Below are 21926 nucleotides of genomic sequence, written 5' to 3'. Positions count from 1 at the left end.
CGGCGGGCAGCGCAGGATCCCGCTCGGCTCAGGCTCAGGCACAGCGCTGCCTGCAGTGCCTGCCTGCGGCTCGCCAGGTCCTAGCGCGCTGCCTGCCGCCTCAAGGGCAACGCGCACAAGTGTGAGGGACAGCCCTCAACCGGTGCTCACAGTCCTGCCTGACCCTGCCTCGCACCCCCTCTGACCCGGGACCCCCAGCTGCAGCATCCGTGCCTGCGAGAAGGATCCTTCTGGGGTCCCCCACTGCCGCAGCCCCGGCACAGGGATGCTCCGTGCTCTGGGATTCCCCAGCGCCTCCGCTCCTGGCGCAGACGGCTGGCCCTCCTGCCCCTGCACGCTCCTGGGGACCGTGGCCCGGGAGGGGGACACCGCTGTGCTGCGAGTTTGCAGACCAGGCAAGGAAGGCAGGGTGCCGGCAGCCAGCCCCTCCAGTACTGCTGCCCCTTCCACTCCCTGTCTGCAGCGGGGCCAGGCTCCAAACCCTGCTTGTAGCCACCGGACTGGAAAGCCACAGGTCCTGGTTGGAGTCCCAGACCTCTGTCCCCCGGGGTGGGGGAGCACGGCAGCAGGTGATAGCTCCAGGAGCTCAGCACAGGGTGACCTTGCAGCAGCACTGCGTTCAGCCGAAATGGGGAGCAAGTCCTCGGCTCGGGGAAGAGGGATTTGAACCAGACCCCAGGGAACACCCTGTGCCCGAGGGAACAAGGCAGAGCAGAGACAGCACTTGCAATGATCACCCCCCCTGCCTGCACCTTGCCATTACCTTGAGGGCTCAGCTCTCCCGGTGCCAGAGGATGCTGCCTGCAGCCTCCTCGCTGCGCGGTGCCAAGTGGGATCGGGGCTTCCGGCTGCGGCAGGTCCAGGGTGCAGAGTCTCCACTGCCCGCCGGCTCTACAGCCGGGGAGGTTTTGGAAGCCCTGGTGCCGGCTGGGCCCGGCTGAGCACGGCTTCCGCTGGCTCAGCAGGTGCAGCCTGCAGGCACGGGCAGATTAGCAGGGCAGGGGGAGGAGAAGTGGTTTCTGCCATAGGAAACGGCAACCGGGATTCGTCACTGAGTTGTAGCGGGGCCGAGCGCCAGCATGGGAAGGAGAGATGGGAGGCTGCGGGTAGGAAGCCACCCCGGGAGAACAATGTACCCTGTGCGAGGGGGACAGCCCCGGGCACTGAGAGCAGTGCTGCGGGTGCCAGCATCCTTCCTGGGATGGCACATGTCACCCCATGGTGCTGTGCTGGACTCGGCTATGGCAGGATGCTTGCTGAGCCTCCACCCCACTGTGGGTCAGCACCAGCCCCCTGGGGCCTGAGGGTGGGGACCCCTCACACAGAGCCCTCTGCACACACTGCCCCTCCACCGGGCCCCTCAGCTGCTCAGGAATGAACTGGCATCTGCCCACCGGCTGCTCTCCTGGTATGTGCGGCCGGAGCCTCCTCCCTAGCCCATCCCAGGCTGGCCCTCTCCCAGGACATTCCCCCCTCCCAGCCCTGTTATCCCCTCGCCTCTTCCCATTAAGGCAGCATAGGCAGCTGGGCTTCAGCGCTAGAGGAAAACAGGTGCCGGAGCCAAGAGCGATGGAGCCAAGTGGAAGGTGGGAAGGCACAGGGAGAGCACTAAAAGCACAGCAACACCCCTCGCCGGTGTGTCCTCCCACCACACACTGGGAGCACGGAGAAAGCCCCTCTGCTGGAGATTCCAGCGTGCCCACCTCCAGTCCCAGTGGCACTGCAGGAGGGAAATGGGGTGGCGGGAGCACTTCTCTCCCAGCCCTTGCTGCAGAGCTGGGCTGCAGCCAGCACTTCTATTTTCAGCCCCAAAACATGCATAAGGAGGCGAGGAGTGTGCGCAGCCCAGGCTCGCAGCCTGCCAGGGAGAGGCCCAGCTACCCAGAGCCCCGGAAGCTTCCCCTTCTGCCCCTGGGGCTGGTGAATGCTTAGTGCAGGTTGGGCTACCTCCTCTTCCCCTTTACCAGTGCAGGCAGGAACCAGGGCAGCTGAAGCTGGTGTAGTCTGGTGAAGTTGTTGCACAATATTTGGGATGCAGGAAGCCCTGGGGGTCTGGCTACACTGCCCTGACCCCTCCATGGCATACAGTAACTGCCTGCCATGCCCTGGGCCACTGGCCATCCAAGAGCTGGGCAGGCCTGGCAAGGCTCTGGATTTGCTCTGCAGGCAGTGACTTCCCCTTCTCCTGCAGCAGGGAAAAGGGGCCCAGATGCCCCATGGGATGAGCTGGGCTGGGTACAGGCACAGAGGAACCACAGGACAAAGCATCCTTGTGAGACTCGGGTTTTTCCACAAGTAGGACTGAACCCCGCTGCAGAGGTCTCCCTCGTCTGAGGCTTCCCCCACAGCAAGGACCACCATGAAGAGCCCAATGGGTGCTGCTGGAGGAAGAGGCTCCCACACTATGTGTCTGTTTATTCTTTAATAAAAACAACACCCCCGACTCCGTGCTTGTGCTGCGTGTCAGCAGGATGCCTGGGGAGCCAGCGCACCCCGGCAGAGCACCCGGCACGAGGGGTGCTCAGCACCGGGCTGAGGCCAGAGCTGCAGTGGCTGGAGCAGAGCTGCTCACTGCAGCCTCTCTCCCCCGGGGAGGCGGTGAGCTGGTGTTGGGAGTAGAGATCATGCTGGGATGGCACCCAGGAGGACCAAGGGCAGGCTAGGGCTTTTCTTCCCATTGGCTGGGGCTCACTCCTTCTTCCCAAAGAACTTCTTGAAGACGGATTTGTTCTTGGGGCGAGGGGGGCAGGGGGTCTTCTCCCCCAGCGTGTCCTGTGGGGTCCCTGGCCGGGCCACGAAGGAGTGGCAGCGTGCTCGGGGCATAGCAGGTGCTTGCTCCCCAATGTACAGCGTGACCGAGTAGCTGCTCCCGGCCTCCATGGGTTCCTTGGGCACAGCCACTGGAGCGATCCTCTGGTAGGTAGCTGCAAGAGGGAGCAGTCAGCGAAGAGGGCAGGGTACCAGCAGATGCTGCCAGCCTCCCAGAGCTCACCCCGAGCGGGGGCCTGCAGCCCAGACACAGAAATGAAGGACCGGGTGGATGCTGGAGCAGCATCACACCTGCCCCCGGGGGTCGGTGGGGACAGGGGTAGTGGTGCCACCTTCTGGCAGTGACAGCGAAACCAGCGTGCTACCTGAGGTGAAGGAGTAGGACCTCCTCTTGTTGGCCACCAGCCCGTAGTCGTCATCTTGGCAGCTGTTGTCCCACAACCCCGGGGACCCTCTGGGTGACCACTGCTGCTCCCTGTGCCTGGACACGTGAGCATCCTCTGGAGCAGAATAGAGACCGGTCATAAAGCAGGGCCACCACAGGACACCCATGTCAGCCCCAGAGGGGACAGCGAAATGTATCCCAGGAAGTGAAAGGAGGTAACAGGTGCTTTTCCCAACCCAATTCCTGGGCATGGGGCTCTGGGCCTCCTGGCCCAGACAACACCCAGCTCAAAACTGACTGACAGCCTTCAGTTCACCCCCAGTCAGCAACCTTGCACCTCTCTGCACTGGTGAGAGGACAGCAGGAGCCCAGCCAGCCAGAAAAGTCACCTGCTGCTGCCACAGCCCCATCGGCTGCACCATCCTGGCTGCCCAGAGCCTGCTGCAGCCAGGTATTGGAGGAGGGTAGCACCACGATCTCCTGGCTCTTGGTCGTGACCAGATGCTGCCCCTGGAGGTGGGAGCTCCCAGGGCTGGAGACCTTGCTGAAACTGGGAAGTAGCAGAGATTTAGTTAACCAGACTGGCCCTCTGATATCCTGCTGGAGCAGCACACAAGGGCAAGCATGGGAGAGAGCTATAACAATGAGGTCTGGCTAGCTGGCTCCTGGATACTCACCCCCCAGCGCCACCAGTGCCTTCAACATGCTGTGCTGCCACCTGGAAGTAATCCACTTCGGGGAAACCTGGGGGTACAGAAAACATCCTGCTGGGTGCAGGCAACGTACAGAACCATCCTGCAGAGCCACCCCCAGCTCTGGGTGCCTGTGCTGCATGGTGGGCCCCTCTGACCTCCTGCTGCAATGCCTGCTCTCAGTCCTGCCAACCCTGCTGAGACCTGAAGCCCCTTGGGTATGGGTACAGCAGTGGGAAGGCCTCAGTATTACACGTCTCCTTGCCTGGCTGACAGGCCCCACAGAGAGGATGCAAGAAGATCAAGGCACAGCTACAATTTTCCTGACACTAGGTTTTTGCTGCTGTGGCTCCACTGACGTCAGTTGTGCTATTCCCGATTTATAACTGTGTATGTGGTGCGAAAACAAAGCCTCCAAATCCTGCCTGGCAGAGATCTGCTGTTCCCAAGGCAAGCTAGGAGGAGGCATAAATCAGAGACAACACCATATTGCTTCTCTTCTGACCCTCCACGTACCAGTGGGGCTGCACACCATGGTACGCACATACAGCCAGGCCCCTCTCACAAGCAAGGGCTGCTCACCTGAGTTTTGCTGCAGCTTGGAGACCCATTCGTTCATGAGGGGCTGGGAGGGGGCCCTCAGGAGGTACTCAGAGCCATCCTGCAGCCTGCAGGGAGGGAGAACAAGTCAGCAATAAGACAGACACAGGGTGCAAATACCACAGCCCCTGCCAGCCTGGGAAAGAGGGGAAACAGGTGAGAAAGAAAGAAGGAAATCATAAGCACTGCACTGAGCCACTGAGCAGTGGCTGGTATTGGTGGGTGTCTGTCCCAGCAGGGGCACACCAGGGAGGGCTGTGCCTGGGGTTGGGGTGACTCACTGAAGCCTGAAGCAGTTGGTCTTCTTTGTGTACTCGGCATCGGGGGTGCAGACTGCCCCGGCCAGGTTCAGGGGAAGGGCCACCACAGAACTCTGCAGCACAGGGAACAGCAAGAGTAACAGCAGGGTTAACAGGTTCTGCCTTCCCTGCTGCCAGCCTCCTGCCCCACTGCCAGCTCCGTCCCATGTCACTCCCCCACCACACCTTCAGGCTGTCCCTGCGGTCCTGGTAGAAGCACAGTGTCTGCCTCATCAGCACGGCGTGGAAGAGGCTCCAGGCCCGGCAGCTGGCCTGTAGGACACAAATGGGACAGCTGTGACACCAGCAGCTCTGGGAGAAGGCCATGGGACCCAGAGTGCATCCCAGCCCCAGTGGGCTCTGCCCTCCCAGCAGCACTGCCATGGTAGGGCCAGGAGCACCCCTGGCTTCACTCATGCCCCAAAACCTGGATGCCTCCTGCCATGTCCCAGCACTCCAGCCTTGAAGGAGCCCCACAGCCATGCATGTACCTTCCTCCCTCCTGTCTGCAACACGTGCTTCCTTTCCAGTGTGCCTTCCATCATTTGAAACTCTGTTTTACCAGGAGGGACCTGTGAGGAAATGAGGGTGAATGATGCATGTTCTGGTAGTGCCACCTCAGGCCCTGAGCACACGGGGTCTGCCTGACCCATGCCCAGCAGGCCATGCCAAGGTGGGAATGGGACAACAGAAGCAATGTTCTGTGCTGTTTGTAGGCTTTCGGGGTGCAGTTTGCTGGAGCGGCTAACCCAGCTGCTGCCTGGAATGTCCCCCAACCCACTGCTTGACTCCAAGGGGCACTCCATGGCTCTCACCTTGCTGACCTCCCTCTCCTCTTCCCCATATTTCCGCAGATCCCAGGCACTGGGGCCATCCAAGGGGGCTGTGGACACCGGCTCCTCTGCGCGGGGGGACACCCCGTGCCTGCTGGGACTGCCACCACTGCTGTGCCCTGCACCAGGGCTCTTCATTCCCGAAGGGCTGTGGAGGAGTCGGGCAGCGGTGGGAAGGGTGAACTTGGCCACTAGCACGTTGCTGGCTGACGAGAGGATGAGGGGCCCACTGGCAGTGGCGTCAGGGCTGGGTACGCTGCCTGCCCTGCTCCCTGGTCGGTGGTGGGCACGGCTGCCTGCCGGTATGCTGGGTGCCTGCTGGTCATCTGCCCCATTCCAGATGGCCTGCAGCTCCTCCTCCTCTTCCTCAAACTGCCCATGGGCAGGGTGGCAAACCTCTCTGGTGCCCGGTGCAGGGCTGTGGGGCTGAGGGGACCCCAGATCCCATTCCAGGACAGAGAGCTGGGTGCGAGCAGCGGGGGAAGCCGGGGATGCTCGGGGCTGGCAGCTGCTGACTGGCCGCTGTGTGCGGGCAGAACTGGGCATGGCTGCTGCCCTGCCTGGTGTGCTAGCAGGGGATGGCCCCAGCTCCAGCCGAGCAGCTTCACAATGCCTGGCCCTGCCGGTGGCACCGGGGCTGCCATCCTGGCTCAGCCGGGCAGAGAGCTCGTCCCCTTCCCGTCCGACCCGCTTGTGCAGCATGCCGATGCGGGGCAGCCGGCTCGGCCTGAAGTCCAGGGGGTCTTCATCAGCGCTGCCAGGGCGCCGCGGGCTCCAGCGCTCCTCCCTAGCACAATGTGCCCTTTGCCGGCTGTAGCTGGGGTTGAAGCTCACCTCCTCGAACCATGTTCCTCGCTCACTCTTAGGGGAAGACCCCAGCCCCTCACCAGGCCCCTGGGGACTGTGCCCATTCACATCTACCTTCTTCTGCCATACAGCCCCATGTGTGCCTGAGGGCTCCTGCGGCCTCACCACCCTGACCTGCCTCTGCTCCTGCCCCTCCGCTTCCCCTGCTGGCAGTGTGGCCCCTCGGTGGCACCCCAAGACCACTGGGTCCCGGGGCAGCTCCAGGCTGAGCACGGAGCCCAGGGAAAGGTGTGGACATGTGGTTTTTTGGTTGGGGAGGTGGGTGTCCTGGGGGGCCGCCCCACACTCAGCATCAATGTCCCGCACCAGTGGGTTCCTGACATAGAGCAGCAGCTCCCCAAGCTGGGGTCCAGCACTGGCTGCTCCTGAGCCCCCCTTCCTCCGGCCGCACTTCTGAGGCCATGTGCTGCTGGGGCCGTGCCGCTCCTCGGGCGCAGGCTGCAGGGAGCTGGCACCCATGATACCCTGCAGGGTCAGCAGCCGGGCCTGCTCTGCCCTCGCCTGCTCCCGCCGCTGCAGGCTGTTGAAGAGGGAGCTGGGCCCGGCCTTGGGCAGGGTGTGAGAGGTGGATGGGGTCCCAGTGCTGGGTGCTGGAGGCCGGCGGGTGACGGTGGGCAGCCGCTTCACACTTGAGGTTTTCCCTGCCTCTGCCTGGGCCTGGGGACACAGAGACAAGAGAGGTGTGACCCTCATGGCTGAAGCCTCCATTACCCGGCACCGACCACCCTCTCTCCATCCTGTGCCTAGGCAAGTGGGGAGCCAGGGAGCAGGCAGCTGAAAACGCTCACCAGCAGCACACGGCAAGCTGAGAGCAGCATGGCTTCACCTCAGCCCCCTGAGGGCTGCTCTCACCTCCATGAAGGCAGAGGAACCTCTGCTGGGGTGCAGTGGGGGCTGCCTATGCCATACAGCTCTCCTGCCACACCGCCATCACTTGGGGGTGGGTACTGAGGCAGCAGTCACTGCTGCTCACCCCTGCATGCCCCTAGGCGGCAGAGCTGTGAGTGCACTGGGCAGGGGCTGAGCACCCCCATTCCCTGCACAGCCCCTCTCCAGCCCAGCCACAGCCCCTCTCCTGGGTTTCCACACTGCAAGGCTGCCCGCAGCATACAGCAGTATGCCCTGTACTCCTTGGGCTGGAGGGTGCTTGTTACCAGAACTCTCCTGGCAGCCTCTCGCCCTGCCCCAGTGCCCTCTGGCCTCTCCACCCTGGGGCCTCTCCCTTGGGCTACCCATCCTGGCTGTGCTGGGGTGCCCAGCCATGGCTGTCCTTGGGACACACAGTGCTTCATGCGGACTCTGGAGCAACAAACGGATGCAAGCACCAACAACATACCAGGCTCCCAGCCCCAGGGTTACAAGCCATGCAGCCCGGAGAGAGCCCTCCCCAGACACACACCCTCATGGCCCCATCCACCCTTGCTCCCTTCAGTCAAGGGACCACTGCTGCACACTGGCAATGGAGGGGGGAAGCTCTCCCGCCTACCATGGCTACCAGAACCAACTACCCAGGGGGACAAACTGCGGCCAGCCCTGCCCAAACTCCCTCCTCACATGCCCCAGCACCCACCACACTCTGGAGCTCGTGGCACCAGGAGGGTCTCCCCTCTCCTGAGGGACCACCACTGGCAGGGCACAGCAGCATGGCAAGGAGGGTTGGTAGCAGGCAGGTTCACACCATGCAGCCACTCTGCCCAGCATGCAGCCTCCCCTGGGGATGTTACCTCTTGCACTGGCTGGTGAGGCGGCTTTCTCTTTCGCTTTAAACTACCCCAAGTGTTTCCTAAAAGCCCCTGGCAACGCTTCCAAAAGGTTTTACAGCCTGAGGGTTTAGTGGCAGGGAGCTGAGCAGGGGGAGAGAGAGACACAGAGAGAGTTGAGGGCAGAGTGGGTGAAGGAGCCAGAGCAGGAGAGCGCAGGCAGAGGGGGTGGCACAAGCTGGTCCTCAGCCTTTGGGCATCACTTGGCATTGGCACAGCCAAAGGTCCCTTCTCCTGAGACTGATACAGCCCCAACAGCTCGCTTGAAAACCGCCCATGGGGCTACCCTGCAGCTCTCAGAGCCTCCTGGTCTGCATGGGTGCACAGCTCTGGGAAGCCAGCCTGGCTGGCCCTGGGACAGGCACTGTGTGCTCACCCATGGCTCTGCGGAAGCCGCCTGCCATCCGCACGTACCGTCCGCAGTGCCTCCTCGCCTCCAGGCACCGGCTGCACCTTCTTCTTCTCGCCCTTCTTGCTGATGCTGAGGATGAGGTTGACCGTCCCACCCAGCCCGCAAGGGCCCCGCGGTGGGAGCAGCAGGGTAGAAGTCTCAGCAGGATCCCAGATGACAGCCTCCTCGTGGGGTCCTGCACCGGGGGGTGCTGAGCTGCTGGGCTCACCCTGGCTCTGCTCCACTCCCAATGGGGCATCCGAGTGGGGCGATGCCGGAGGGCAGATGGCTGTTCCCACTCGCAGCCGTGGCTCTGGTCTTTGCACAGGCTCAGGGATGGAGCAGGGCATGAACTCCACTGGGCTGTGGATGCTGTCCAGCTGGGGCTGAGCACACAGGGCATGCTGCTCCTGGGGAGCAAGGCAAGAGAGGGAATGTGGAGGAAGGTCTGCCAGAGGCAGGCATTTTCTCAGGACAATCTTCCCTTTGCCCTGCCTCAGAGTCCCAGAGGTATTGGCACACACCCCTCCCTTACTTCTGCACCACCCGCTCCACCCGGTGCCTCTGCTGCCCTCAGCCTCAAGGCTGATCCTGCTCCCTGACAGTCTCAGCATGGCTGGGTACTCACTTGGCTGGTGGGAGACATGCCTGAGGGGCTCTCTGGGTCTCTTCTGTCCTCCTGTTTGCTCCCTGAGTCCCGCTGGTGCCTCTGTGCTCGCCAGCGCACCAGCACCCAGCCCAGCATGCTCTGCAGCTCCTCCAAGCGCTCCTTTATCTGAAGGGAGGAGAGATGCTGGGCAGCCTGCAAGGGCTCCTGGCCCACAGACACTGGCCCCACCAGGACATTCCACTACAGAGCAGTTTAGGAGGGCTTTTTGAGGACAGTCGGTCACATCACCTCATGTCTCAGCATCTACTGCTGAGTACAACTCCTTCCTGCCCTGAGCAGCCCCAGGAATGCATGTCCGTTCACCTGCTGGGGCTCTGCACCCACACCTTGTTCCCTCTTGTCGACAGAGGATTTTGGGGGGTTCTGAGGGTTTCCCCGACCTCCTTTGCCCTGTCCTTACTGTTGCACTCAGGTAGTGCTCCTCAGACACCAGCTGCTGCCCTGACGCTGCCAGCGCCTCAAACTCCTTGAGCTTCCCTTCGATCCTTCTCTCCAGCTCCTCACACGGAGTCTCTGGGAGGCCGTGGCCACTTGAGCTTTCAGAGAAGATCTGAGCCCGCGTGTCCTCCGTCCAGGAACTGTGGGCATGTGAAAAATGGGCTGAGGAACGACCTACTCCCTCCTCAGCCCTGCAGGGCCCAGAGAAGCCATTCCCATGCTCAGGGATGGAGTAGCAGCAAGTGTGGTGGGGCAGGGCAAGATGCTGTGGGGCTGCCCCATAGCAGGGAGCCCTGGCACAGCCCTTGGTTCCAGGCTCCCCATGGCCTTGCCTGGCTGCAGCTCTGGCATTGCCCATGTACCCACCAGTAGCCCATACTTCCACACCATGCTGTCACCAGCTCCCCCCAGCCATGGCCGAGACAACCCTGATGGTTCATCACCACTCACATCATGGCCAAGTAATCCTTGAAGAAGAGCCGCAGCCGGCTGGCCTGCTGCACACGGGCCCGGGTCTCCTGCAGCAGCTCCTGCAGCCTTGCCCAGGCACGCAGCGTCTCCTGCACCTCCCGGCTGACAGGGCACAGACGAGTGGGGCACAGCTCTTCCAGGTGTGCACTTGCCCTCTCCAGCTCCTCTAGCTGCCCCTGCAGGGTCTCTGACACCTCACGCTAAAGAGCACAAGGCAGACAAGGTTCAGGATGCATCCAACCCCTCTGTGCCCAGGCTGACCTCCCCTGCGTGCTGGGATGATGGGATGGAGAGGAGGATGTGGGGATGGAGGATGATGGCACAGCAGAGCCACCCTTGGCAGGAGGATGGGCAGAGCAGAGTGCTGCCTGGTTTCCCTGCTCTGCTGGCTTGAGTCACCTCCTGCATTGGGAAGATGAGTGAGGTGCTGGCAGCCAGGCGCTGGCACAGGGGGGCTGACGTAAGCTCTTCTCCCCTTGGCCTGGCTGGCGCTGGCAGAGGGAGCGGAGCAGGGCAGGGCTCAGCTCTGCTGGAAAATTCCAGCCCAGCCTGCCATGGTGTGCCAAGGCTCACAACACCTGGGCCCCTGGAGCCCAGTGCCTCCCTGGGATGGCCCCAGCCAGCTGGAACGCCCCCATACCATGGACACGGTGCTCCCTGGGTCTCACCTCCAGCTCCTGTTGCTGGCTCAGCAAGCCCTGCAGCCCCTCGAGATCTTTCTCACTCTTCACCGCAGTGAAGCCGCTCTCTGCTTGGGCAGTGTCACGAGCTAGTGCCTCTGCTCTGCATCGAAGGGCCTCCAGGCATGGGGACACCTCTGCCACCTGGATGGGCATTGGGGAGAAGGGATGAGCCCTGGGGTGGGACCCCCTGTGCCACCACTCACCATGCAGCCCCGGGCCACCCCAGGCAGAGGGCACCCTGCCATGTGCCTGCAGAAGGGCAAGGACCAGCAGCAACAGAAGGGATGGGGATACCTTCACACAGAACATCCCCCATGTATCCAACGCCCTTATGTCCCACTGGGACCAGCTAAGGTGCATGCCTTATCCCAGCTAGCCAGCATGCTCAACTACAGCAAGACTGCCCAGCTGTTTCCCCAGACCCCTGCCTCCATCCCCTACCAGGCGCTCCAGGTTCTCGGTCTCTGCTGCCACCTCCATGACCCGCTCCCGCTCCTTCGCTGCATCATTCAACATCTCCACAGCCTCCTGCAGCTCTCCCAAGGGATGCCTCAAGTCCTCTCTGCTCAGTGGCTGCCCGGCCTGGGCCAAGAGCAGGGGAAAAGACCCCTGCAAGCTGCAATGACCACTCCCTGGCTGAAGCCAACAGAAACAACAGGAATGAGGGATGTGGGGAACATACCCGCAGGCAGCTGGACTGGAGGGGGACACCCATGGGGTTCCCCTGCCAGCCACAGACCAACCCTAGTTCCAGTCCCAGATGCTGGATGATCCCAAAGGGTGCCTGATCCCACTGCTCACCACTTCAGGTCCCTGCTGGCTCCATGCCTCATCCTCTTGCAGGTCCTGCAGGAACTCAGACAGCACCAGGGAGTCACGCAGGTCTGCTGCCCGGTGCCGCAGGGCTGCCTGCACACGTGCCAACCTGTGAGGACAGGCACCCGTTACACATGCTGGCACCATCCACACTGCTTCGTGGCAAGCATCATCCTCCCTGCACCTCCTCCTCCCTGCCCAACCTGGGGATCAGAGAGGAGGCACCTTCCTGCAGGACTCACTTCTCCTCCACCATCTCCACCTTCCTCTGCATCTTCCTTGCTCCCTCGTGCTCGGTGGGTGACTCGCCCACTGCCTCCTCCCGCAGTGCCTGCAGCTTGATGCCACACAGCACGAGCTGCTTCTCCAGCTGGCCCATCTCCTCCAGGTCCTGGCGTAGCTCCACAGGGCTTTTCATGGCAGCTGGCTCTGAGAGTGACCCAGCCACGGCTTGCAGCCACCGCTCGGCCTGGTCCAGCTCCCCCACCAGCCTCAGTGCCTGGGGAGAGTGGGGAGCCCATCAGCCTGGCTCTGAGCCACCCAGGGAAGGCAGAGGCCATACCACCCCACTGTGGGTACCCAGGGCACTGGTGGCTCGGGTGGCGCAGTTGAAGGAGTGATGCCATCCACCATCCAGAGATGTCAGTGCCAGTGTTGCAGCTCTTGTCCTAATGAGCATCTTGCTGCAGCAGGGACATGCCCTGTGCCCACCCCAACCCTGCCTCCATGTACCTTATCGATCTCCCGCAGCACGATGCCATTCTCCTGGTGCTTCCTCTGCAGGTCCTCCCAAAGCTCACTCAGCTCCCGCAGCATGGCCTCTACCTGCGGGCTTGCTGGGGTCCTCCCAGGCACCGGCCCCTCCTGTCAGGCAGGCAGGGAGGGTGGTTAGGATGGGCCCTGCTGCTGTCACCCTACAGCCCACACCTGAGGGGGCTCACCAGGAATGCGGCCCTGGAGCTGGGATCCTGGGGTTCCCACTGCATCTGTGCTCCCTCCAGGCTCTCCACATCCCCCAGGCATGGAGCGACTCTGGGATGCACACTGTCCTTGCGTGAGGACACAGTCTGCTGACAAGCAGGGAGATGTGGTAAGCTAGTGCCCAGACTAGGGACAGGTATGCGTGCACAAGCAGCATACCCTCAAACAGCAGGAGGGGGTCAGGGAAGGGAGTCCTGCCTCCCAGCATTGGCTCCCCTGGCTGGACAGGGAGCAAAGTGTGTTTCTGGGGAGACATTACCGTGTTCACCACATGGCAGACATCCCGCACATGGGCTTCCTGCTGCTGCATCCCCCACTCAGCTTCTGCCTCTCTCCTCCTCCTGCAGAGAGGGACAGTCAGAACTGCAAGGTTCCCCCTTGCACAGGGGATCCCCAACCCCTCCAACTCCATCTCGCTCCCCGCAGCCAGTACCTTTTGCTGTCCCCTCCCTGAAGAAGCTGCATTGCCACCGGGGAGCCAGGGCTGCTCCCCTCTCCTCCCTTGTGCTCCACCATCTTCCCTGGTACATCCTTCAGTACCTACAGCACAAAGGCTCCTGTTCCTTCCTTGCCAGCCCAAGGTGTGCTTCCCTTTGTCTCAGGCCTGGCACTTATCACCTCCCATAAGCAGTAGGGCCATGTCCAGGTGTGCTCAGCTTGGGCTTTGCTAACACCTCCCCTTCCCCACAAGGTTGCTAATTTTTTCCAAGGTAAAGGTGCTGGAGATGTCTGGAGGAAAGTAGATGCCTGTGCTCACCATGCTCCCAGGGCCTCTTGTCCATTTGTCTCCTGCTTCCTTCCCTGCAGCTCGGGACTCAGCACTCGGAGCCACAGCTTTTCCCCCTGGAGAACTGCTCACCAGCACCTGAGCTTTCCCTGTCCTGTAAAAGGGGAACAAGAGAGGCTCAGGGAAGCACAGGATGAAGAGAGAACTTAAGTGGAGCTGATGCCCCAGAGGCAGCCTGCCAGGAGCTAACACAGGTCTTTCCCTAAGCCTCCACCTCTAGTGCTAGAAGGTCCTGGGGCTCCTGCCGGGTTATGCCTTACCTCAGTGCTTGCTGCAGCTGTGCCCAGCTCTCCTTCACCTCTCGGTGCTTGGGGTTCACTCGGGCTGCCAGGCTGGGCTGTAGGCTGAGGAGCTGGGACACGGTCACATCCAGCATCTGGAGGAGAGAGAGCAGCCAGGGAGCAATGACAGGATGGGGGATGAGCCACCATGGCCACTGTGCAAGTGCACGATGGGAACCCATTGCCAGCCCTGTGGGGCCAAACCTCGTCTCCTCCTGCCCCCAGGAGGGTCCCCCATTATCACACAGACCCGCCACCCCATGTGGCTTTGGGGTGCTCACTGAGTCCCCAGCCCTGCTGGTTGGTGCCAGTGCTGACCTGCGAAGGGACACACATCTCCCCTCTATTGGGATGCTTCCCAGGGCTCAGAGAATGAGGCAGTCTCTTGCACTTACCATCACCTGGCTGGCTATGTCCCTGACATCCCGATCCCGGCATGGCTCGCCCTCCCCTGGCTTCCCTACACCACAGATGCTCCTTTGCTGTAAGAAGAAGCTGCAGTGAGCAGTAGGAGGAGGACAGGGCCCTCCCTCAGCTCTGGCAGAAAGGGATGCTGCAAAGCTGTGCTTGCCCCTTTGGTTCCCCTTCTTACAACAGGCTCTGTCTCCCAGCTCTTTCCCCAACCCCAGGCTGAGGGTGCCCAGACCACAGCAGCCCCCATGCAGCGGATGAGAGCAAGGTGCTACCTGCCCAGTTTTGCTCTGACCATACAGAAGCCCCGCACCAGGCTGACTGTGGTTCCGGTGCTGGTACCTTGGTGTGGATGGCCCCAAGCAGGGTATCCGCTTGCTGGAGGAAGGCAGCCACCTCCAGGGCCAGCTGCAGAGCCTCATGGTGCTCTTTCAGTGTTCCCTGCAGCCGCAGCCACCTGCACCGGTGCAAGGGGAGAAGTGAAGGGCAGCTTATGCCCTCGTAGGCAGCGGTGCAGAGCTGGGCCGAAGGGAAGCAGGAGGGAGGTTTGTGGTCCTGCTTCCCAGCCTGTTGGCTCCTAGTGCCTGGCTCAGACTGTGCATCCTCCACTCACGTTTTGTTGAGGTGCTTGCGTCGGGCTGAGATGCTCCTGCTCTCACTTTTGCCTTGTTTCTCCAGCTTCTGGGCCAGGCTGTTCAGCTCCTTGTGCAGGCTCTGGAACTGCTGCTCCTCCTGGCCCAAGCAGAGACAGACATCAGCATACCCCCTCAAGGAGCTGCATCATGCTCCAGGTGCAGGTCACCCAGCAGCCTCTCACCTGCTTCAAGTCAAGGATGCGGCGGGTGAGCTGGATCTTGTCCGGGCTTTCCTGCAGGAGGGCTTCCATGGATGGCTTCTCTTCCTGCGCCAGGGGAGAGTGTGAGAAGGCAGTGGGACAGCCTGGTTGTCCCCCTCCGCGGACCGCGCTCTGCGCACCCCACACCTTGTGCTTGATCCATGCCTCCAGCCGCTCAGCTTTCCTGTTGAAGTCCTGCAGGCTCCGCAGCCCGCCCAGGGCTTTGCTCTGGCTGGCTGCTGTCTGCTTCAGGAGCTGCCACTGCTCCTGCAGCGCCAGCAGTTGCTTGCGCACTGCCTCAGCGCTGGGGCTGGCCCGCCACATCAGCTGCTCACCCATCTGTGGACCCAGCCAGTGTGAGGGGCTCCCAGGGACCCTCTGCTCTGGAGAGCACAGGGACATGGGTGCTGCAGGGAATGGGAGCCGTGCCGCCATCCACCCTCACCTGGTTGAGCTTTATCAGCGTGTTCTCAAAATCCTTCAAGTCCCGCTGCAGCGTCTGAGCCACCTCTTCCCAGTCCTGGAGGTCGCAGCCATCCTTCAGGTCCTGCAGTTTGCCTCGCACCCAGCCCTCTGCCTGCCATGTGGGAAGAGCCATGTAGCCAGGGACCTCCATCAGAGACCCAAGGACGCAGCTTGGGGACCCAAGCCCAAACCCTTCTGAAGGACTCAAGGGTACTCTTTGGGCTGACAATCCATCTGCTCCAAGCACCAACAAAACAGAAAAGGGGCTCAGGATGACATCAGTGGCAATGGGGGCGAGAAGGTGAGTAGCACCTTGCTTCTTTCCAGTACCTGCCCCACCTGCCATCAGGCCAGAACAGGCATCTCTGCACAGGACATCCCTGCATGAAGCATCTCTTCTCCCTGCACCCTCCTCCCCAGTTCAAGCACTCATGCACCCTCCCCAGTATGGCACAGAAGCAGCCCCCTGCACCATCCATGTTCCCAGGGATAGGGACTGGGAGGAGGAGGATGGGGCCGGGAGGAACGTGCGCACATGGGGAGGAAGCAGGGCCCTGGTGTGGGCTGACCCCCTCTCCCTGGGGCCGACAGCCAGGGAGAGGCAGCCAAACATGATCTCATGCCACAACCACGGCTTCGCTCAGGGCAGGGAGTTCAGCCTCCCCAGCGCGCGCCCTCCCCCGCTGCTCACATGAAAGGCCCTGGTGCCCCCCACTCCACTCCCCACGCAATCCCTAGAGCAGGCACCCATCTGCCCTCACCTGCAGCATCTCCCGGTTGAACTGGGCTACCAGAGGGCTCGGGTCGAGGAGGAGGGGTGCTCCCGCACTGCTTAGCCCATCGCCTCTGGGTGCCGCGCTGGGCTCCTTGCCCCTGGGGCTCTCTTTCTGGGGTGATGATGCCAGGGATGCTGCCAGCTGGGGTGGGCAGAGGTGGGGGGTTCATCATGCTGCCACAGAGAGCCCCCCCCATCATCCCCCAGGAGCATTTCAGACACACAACTCAGGTATGTCAGCCTGTCTCATCCCTGATCCCATTCTTTCACTGACATAGTTAGGGTTTTCTTCCAGCTTTCCAAGGCACAGCTCCCCTCTACCAAGGCTACACCAGTGGTTTTCACAGCCCTGGCAGGGAGTTGTCAGGCTGTCCCTCAGCCCTGGGTCACTCCAGACTAGTGGGATGGCACTCAACACCTCTGCTGGTCCCTGCACCCAATTTGGAGACAGATGTGGTGCTTGCTGCCCCTCCAGCCTGAGGCTGCATGTCCCTACAGGGAACATTCCTGTCTGTGGCACCCATTTGGTGTCACCCCAAGGGACACTGCCAGAGGATGGGATGGAGAAGCCATGGGGCAGGTCCCTGATGAACTCAGCCTGTCGCTCCTTCAGTGGCACCCAGAGGCCCCATCCGAAGTGAGTAGTGGTGGTGGGCAGAAAGCACAGCATCTTCCACTGGACTCAGCCTTGAGGGCAGGCAATGCTGATGAAACCCTGTGTCAGAGCTTCAGCTCTGCCAGGGGTGACAGCAGAGGTCAGCCAGCGAAAGCACTGCCCTCTTCCAAGCTCAGCCCCAGGCCCAGCTGCATGTACCCCAGGGACAGCACAGCCACCCGGGCACTCGCTTCCCACCCTGCTGCCCGGGGATGGGGACCTGACCCTGCACTAACTGGTGGCAAACAGGAGGCTGAGCATCTCCAGGAGAAGCCTGAAGGTGCAGGGCTCGCTCCTTCTACTCACCAGGCAGAAGTTGCTCCTGGGGCAGCCCAAGGGCAGCCTTCCCTCCCCAGGGAGCTGGGTGCAAGCTGTCCCCAAGCAGACCCCAAGCCTGCCAGGGTACAACTTCATAAAAGCATGTAGAGCAGTGGGCTTCGGGCAACTAAGGCTCTCTAAGCACTCTGGCATGTGCTGCCCTGCCGACGGCATGGGAGTCGCTTTTCAAAGCCTTTGTGCTTAACCACAAGAACTACAGAAATCCTCTGTCTTTTTTTTTCTTTTTCTTTCTTTTTTTTTCTTCTTTTAAATAGCAACACAAATTCTCAGGCCCTCCTGTGACTCTGGGATCTTGAGTCTCTTGACACAGCCAGAGCTGGAAGAGCCTGTAATCCTGCTCCCTTGGAAGCAATGAACCCTCTGGGCACTGGCCTGAGGGGCTGACCCCTCGCCCCGTTATGCCTAGCGTGTCCCCTCGCTCATTTAAAGCAGCGAAGCTCCATCCGCACCTCACCACCAGGGGCTGCCCTCAGTTGCTCAGCTCCAGGCTGTGCCCTCCTAAACAGCGAGGGCAGGGGAACATACCGCATAGAAGGGGGAACCTCTGTCCACTGGTGAGCAGAAACCACCAGCCCGGAGGCTCACAACCTCCTGCTGCTCTTCCTCCACATCCACGTCCTTCCTGAGGAAGACCTAGAGACGGGAAGGCATAGTCATAAGACTGGAAGTGCTCGACCATCCCATCAGCTGGGGGATGGAGGAACATGCATCTGCATCCCCATGTCCTTGGCCAGAGGAGGCTGCTGGCAGTACCCAGACACTTGGCTGAGTTCTTGCCCATCCCTCCTTATGCATCCAGGCCAGGCTTCTCTGTGCAGCATCTGCAGCTCCTGCCACGTGCTCAGCAATTTCCAAGAACTCCCAAGGTCAGCACCTTCTCCATTTTCCCTCCCACACAGACACCTTGTTCCCCTTTGAACTGACTCGAAACGCAGCAGAAACCCATTCAGTGGTCACTACTGTCCCTGGTCATCTAAGGACAGCAGGGCAGAGGTGTGAGGGCACAGGAGGACACTAACTCCACCGGTACAAACCTGAACCCTCTCAGCTGCAGATCCCCAGCCTCAGCATGGCTGGGAGGCAAGAACTAAGGGGGCGGCTGGCTTGCAGGGAAGGGCTGGCTCCCTCGGGATGGGGGTGAGAGAGGGAGAGGCAGGAGGAAGGAAGTCCAGGAGCTGCAGCCAGGCACAGAGAGGAGGTCCAGGATGAACTCCACATTACCTTGTCCTTAATGGAGCCCAGCCCCAAGGGGAGAGGTGCGTGGGATTGATTGGATCATGCACAGGGGCTATCACTCTCATCCTCTACAGATGGATCTTTTCTGGGGCTGTTGGATGTAGCAGGCCAGCATAGGGACCTCCTTCCACTCCCTCCCCAGGGTCACCTTACTCTTTCTCTAATAGCCATCCAAGTGTGCACAGGGCAACATGAGGTGGTGAGCAACGTGTGCTGCCCCGACATCCTTTCCTTTTAGCAAACGGGTGGTGGATCAGCCAGAGCCAGACCCATCCCACCACACTACAACCTGGGGACACTGTCCAAGGGACAACCAAAGCAGGCAAAGCAGGACTCCCTCCCTGCACAGAAAATGGCTTTGTGCAGGATTGCAGAAGAGTCCCAGCATGGATGGCAGTCTAACAACCCTGTAATTCCTGGGAGATGAGCACCACAAGACCTTTCCTGGAGCCTCCAAAGCCCAGTTGGTGGCTGCAGAGGACAGACCACCACCACACGCCACAGCATCCCATCCTGAGCAGGAAGAGCCGGCAGGGAGTGAGCCTGAGTCACAGCCCAGCAGGCTCAGTGCGTCTGGCAGGAGGGTGCCAGAAGGAGAAGGCACCCCCCTGCCTGACAGCGGGACTGAAAGATTTGGATGCCATTTAGGGAATGGCGAGGAGCTAAATATGAAATGCTTACGGGGCATAAGACCCTAGGAAGCCCCTCTTTAGGCAGCAGCTTCCCAGACCAGCTGCAGCTGGGCTCAGCCGTGGGAGACAAGCCTGCAGGTGACATTGAGCTTTATTTAAAGTCCCCGTCTCACGATCGTCAGCCGCAGGAAAACAGGGCTGCCGGCACAAGGATGACTTCATCCTTCCCGCAGAGCTGCTCTACCGGGACTGCCCCCCCTCCCTGATCCCTCACAACAAACTCACAGCAACCAAAGGCTGGGAGAAGGAGCTGTGCCCTCCTCGGCATCAAGCCGCTCCCCAGCAGGACCCCAGGCTTCACAACACGGGCAAAGCCACACATGAAATGAGAGCAGCAGCCTCAGCTGCCTCTTCTGTGAACACTTCTTTCCCTCATACGGGTAAGATTAACGTGGCACATATGCTCTTCACATTCCCATAGAGAAATAAGTGCCAATGATGTCCCATGAGTAGGAAGACCAGGGTCAGACCCTCCTGGGCTGGACTGTGCCCATCCCAGAGGAGTCCCGCATTCCTGCAGGACAGAGCCAAAGGCCAAGGAGCACGCTTGGGAAATTGCTGATGTGTCTTCTGAGGAGGACAGTGTTCCCTTCTGTACTGCATCCTCCATCCCACCAAACACACGTTTTCCCCTGCACCCTGGCTCCCTCTCTGCCACCCAAAGCTCCATCTTGCAGCCTGCTCCCCCCCTTCCAGCTCCACCCCCGAGGCCGGACAGGAAGGAGGGGCCGATCCTGGCAGCTTCCCGAAAGTCCCGCACCACACTGCGGAGCTGAGCACATGTCCCTGCCTTATATGAAAGAGGGGAGCCCTCATGCCGATGCCCCTTGGGCTGCGCAGGCTCTGGCTGCCCAGTGCAGAGCTGCCTGCGTGCCGGAGGAAGCGGCAGCTCTTGCGAGGCCGTGTCTGGCCTTTATTGGCAATGAGGACGAGGGTTTTGGCAGTGGGCTGTGCTGCTCTCCCTAGCGCTATCCCACCGGAAAACCAGCTGTTGCGGTTCAGGGTTAAATCCCAAGGAGTTCCTGCCTGCTCTTGTCAGCAGCAGTGAGGTCTCTGAGCTGCCCTCTGCCCCATCCCAGCCTCAACAGGGGGGCTCCCTGACTCTGGCATTGATGGATTGAGAACTCTGTGCCTGCTAGGGCTCAGGCCCAGAGGGTGGGGTGACGGGAGCCACTGTCCTGCTCCTAGCCTTGTCGCAGCTCTGCCTGGCTGTGTGGCCCTCTATGAGTCACTTCCCTTCTCCCAGCCTCCGTTTCCCCTCTGGTAAATGGGAGAGTGAGTTCTCAGCTCCCCACACACCATTGCCTCATCCCAGGCATCCCAAGAGCTAAGCCCTCCATAGCCGGGCTCTGAGGCAGAGCTTTCTGGGTCACCTTAGCCCTACTGAAAGTTCTTCTCCAGCAAAGACCTTCTGCCCTACAGCCTGGCAGCACAGAGAAGTGTGGGAGGGGGGAATGTGGAAGAGGACATGGGAAGAAAAGCAACTACCCCAGGAGCCCTGGAGTGAGTACTACCTCGAGGGCATGGGGACAAGGCAGGACTGATCCCTTGGACCTCCTCAGGATCTACCCTTCTCTTGGCAGCCCGGAATGGGTACTGCAAAGAAGACACGGAGAGGAGGGTACAGGGTATGGGTAGCACTTACCTTGAACTGAGTTTTCCCTGGCCTACTGTTGTTGTTGTTGTGGTTCCTCTCTCCGCCTGCACGGCCAGGGTCCCCAGGTCCCGCTGTGTCCCCTGCGCCGGTCTCCCCATGCCAGTTGGACAGCGTGATCTTCTTGATGGAGCGGGCGAGGGAGCTGCGGTTCAGCCGCTCATCGTCGGTGCCCCCATTCTCGCCGGGGCTGGGACTACGGGGCTGACCCTCGGGGGCGACTGGGCCAGCCCGGGCGTGGGCCAGATAGAGGGAGATGCGCTCGTTGAGGCTCCGGCGGAGCCCGCGGTGGTTGTCTAGAGCGGAGGTGAGCGCGATGCCGGGGCAGGCGTCTGTGGGGAAGTCGGCGGCACACTTGGGCAGCGAGAGCTTGGTGCTGATGGTGAAGGGCTGCACCTTCCTCGCCGTGCTGCCCGACATCCTCCCCGCTGCCGACCGGCAGGGGGGCGGCCTGGTGCCGCTGCCCGGGCAGCGCGGGGCGAAGCGGCAGCGCGGGGCCCCCGCCGCCGGGGAGCGCCGGTGATGGACACAGCTCGGGCGGCGCCGGCTCCTTCCCCGGGGCGGGCGGCTGCGGCGGGGCCGCCCCTTCCCGCGGGGGCGCTCAGCGGGGCGGCCCCACGTCGGGGGGCAGCGGGGCGAGGGGCGGCCCGGCTCCCATGGTCGGGCGGCGAGGAGCGGGCAGCCGTCCGGCCCCGGCTGCCTGGGCTGGGCTGGGCTGGGCTGGGCGGACCTTCCCCTGCCCCGGTCCCTCCTCCCGAAGCGGGCAGGGCTGGAGGGGGGGACCCGCCGCTCCCTGCCCGGCCCTGGCACCGCTGGCGTCAGTCGTCCACCTTCTTGCGCAGGTTGAGGAGGCAGAGCAGGCAGGTGAGCACGGCCTGGCGGCTCTCCCGGGAGCGCAGCCGGCGGCCCAGGCGGCGGAGCGGCGGCAGGAGGCGCTTGCGGGCCAGCGGCAGCAGGCGGGCGAGCAGGGCGCGCAGCAGCGGGGCGGCCAGCGGCGGGGCGGGCATGCTGCCCCCCCGAGCCTGCGGGGACACCGTCAGACCCCGGCTCCCCCCGAAGTGCCGCAGCGGACCGGAGGGTGCCCGAGAGCTCCTCACGCTTCCATGCGGGAGCCCGAGCGCGGGGCTGCTTGCGGGATGCT

At 62.0% G+C, this 21926-nt stretch overlaps 2 protein-coding genes across 3 annotated transcripts in view; both read right to left on the bottom strand.

Annotated features, from left to right (window-relative positions):
- SLC29A1 (solute carrier family 29 member 1 (Augustine blood group)) overlaps window positions 1-782 on the bottom strand; it is a 33630-nt gene extending 32848 nt beyond the window's left edge. The window contains exon 1 of the mRNA XM_031045662.2: window positions 764-782. The gene's annotated coding sequence lies outside the window, so the exon portion shown is untranslated. The remainder of the gene's footprint in view (window positions 1-763) is intronic.
- Window positions 783-2403: 1621 nt separating this feature from the next.
- Window positions 2404-21263, bottom strand: LOC115945877 (uncharacterized). 2 transcript variants are annotated; one of them, XM_034060995.1, is made up of 32 exons: window positions 20777-21263; window positions 17729-17836; window positions 16196-16351; window positions 15415-15546; window positions 15117-15308; window positions 14952-15035; window positions 14748-14866; window positions 14477-14591; window positions 14119-14205; window positions 13703-13818; window positions 13413-13536; window positions 13089-13195; window positions 12915-12996; window positions 12616-12741; window positions 12407-12538; window positions 11917-12173; window positions 11660-11783; window positions 11300-11494; window positions 10844-10999; window positions 10155-10375; window positions 9667-9844; window positions 9225-9371; window positions 8620-9006; window positions 5561-7102; window positions 5237-5317; window positions 4932-5018; window positions 4728-4819; window positions 4429-4514; window positions 3832-3898; window positions 3544-3704; window positions 3135-3269; window positions 2404-2924 (listed from the first exon to the last, which is right to left on the bottom strand). In XM_034060995.1, the coding sequence occupies exons 1-32, from the start codon at window positions 21203-21205 to the stop codon at window positions 2689-2691; spliced, it is 6261 nt and encodes a 2086-aa protein (XP_033916886.1). In that variant the 5' UTR covers window positions 21206-21263; the 3' UTR covers window positions 2404-2688. The 2 variants fall into 2 exon arrangements, with proteins under 2 accessions (XP_033916886.1, XP_033916887.1); XM_034060996.1 differs by having other exon boundaries at window positions 5561-7096.
- Window positions 21264-21926: the final 663 nt, after the last annotated feature.

The sequence above is a fragment of the Melopsittacus undulatus genome, chromosome 3 (assembly GCF_012275295.1).
Source record: "Melopsittacus undulatus isolate bMelUnd1 chromosome 3, bMelUnd1.mat.Z, whole genome shotgun sequence".
Taxonomy (NCBI): domain Eukaryota; kingdom Metazoa; phylum Chordata; class Aves; order Psittaciformes; family Psittaculidae; genus Melopsittacus; species Melopsittacus undulatus.
Note: the sequence above shows the minus strand (reverse complement) of the source record. Positions and strands in the feature narration are given on the sequence as shown.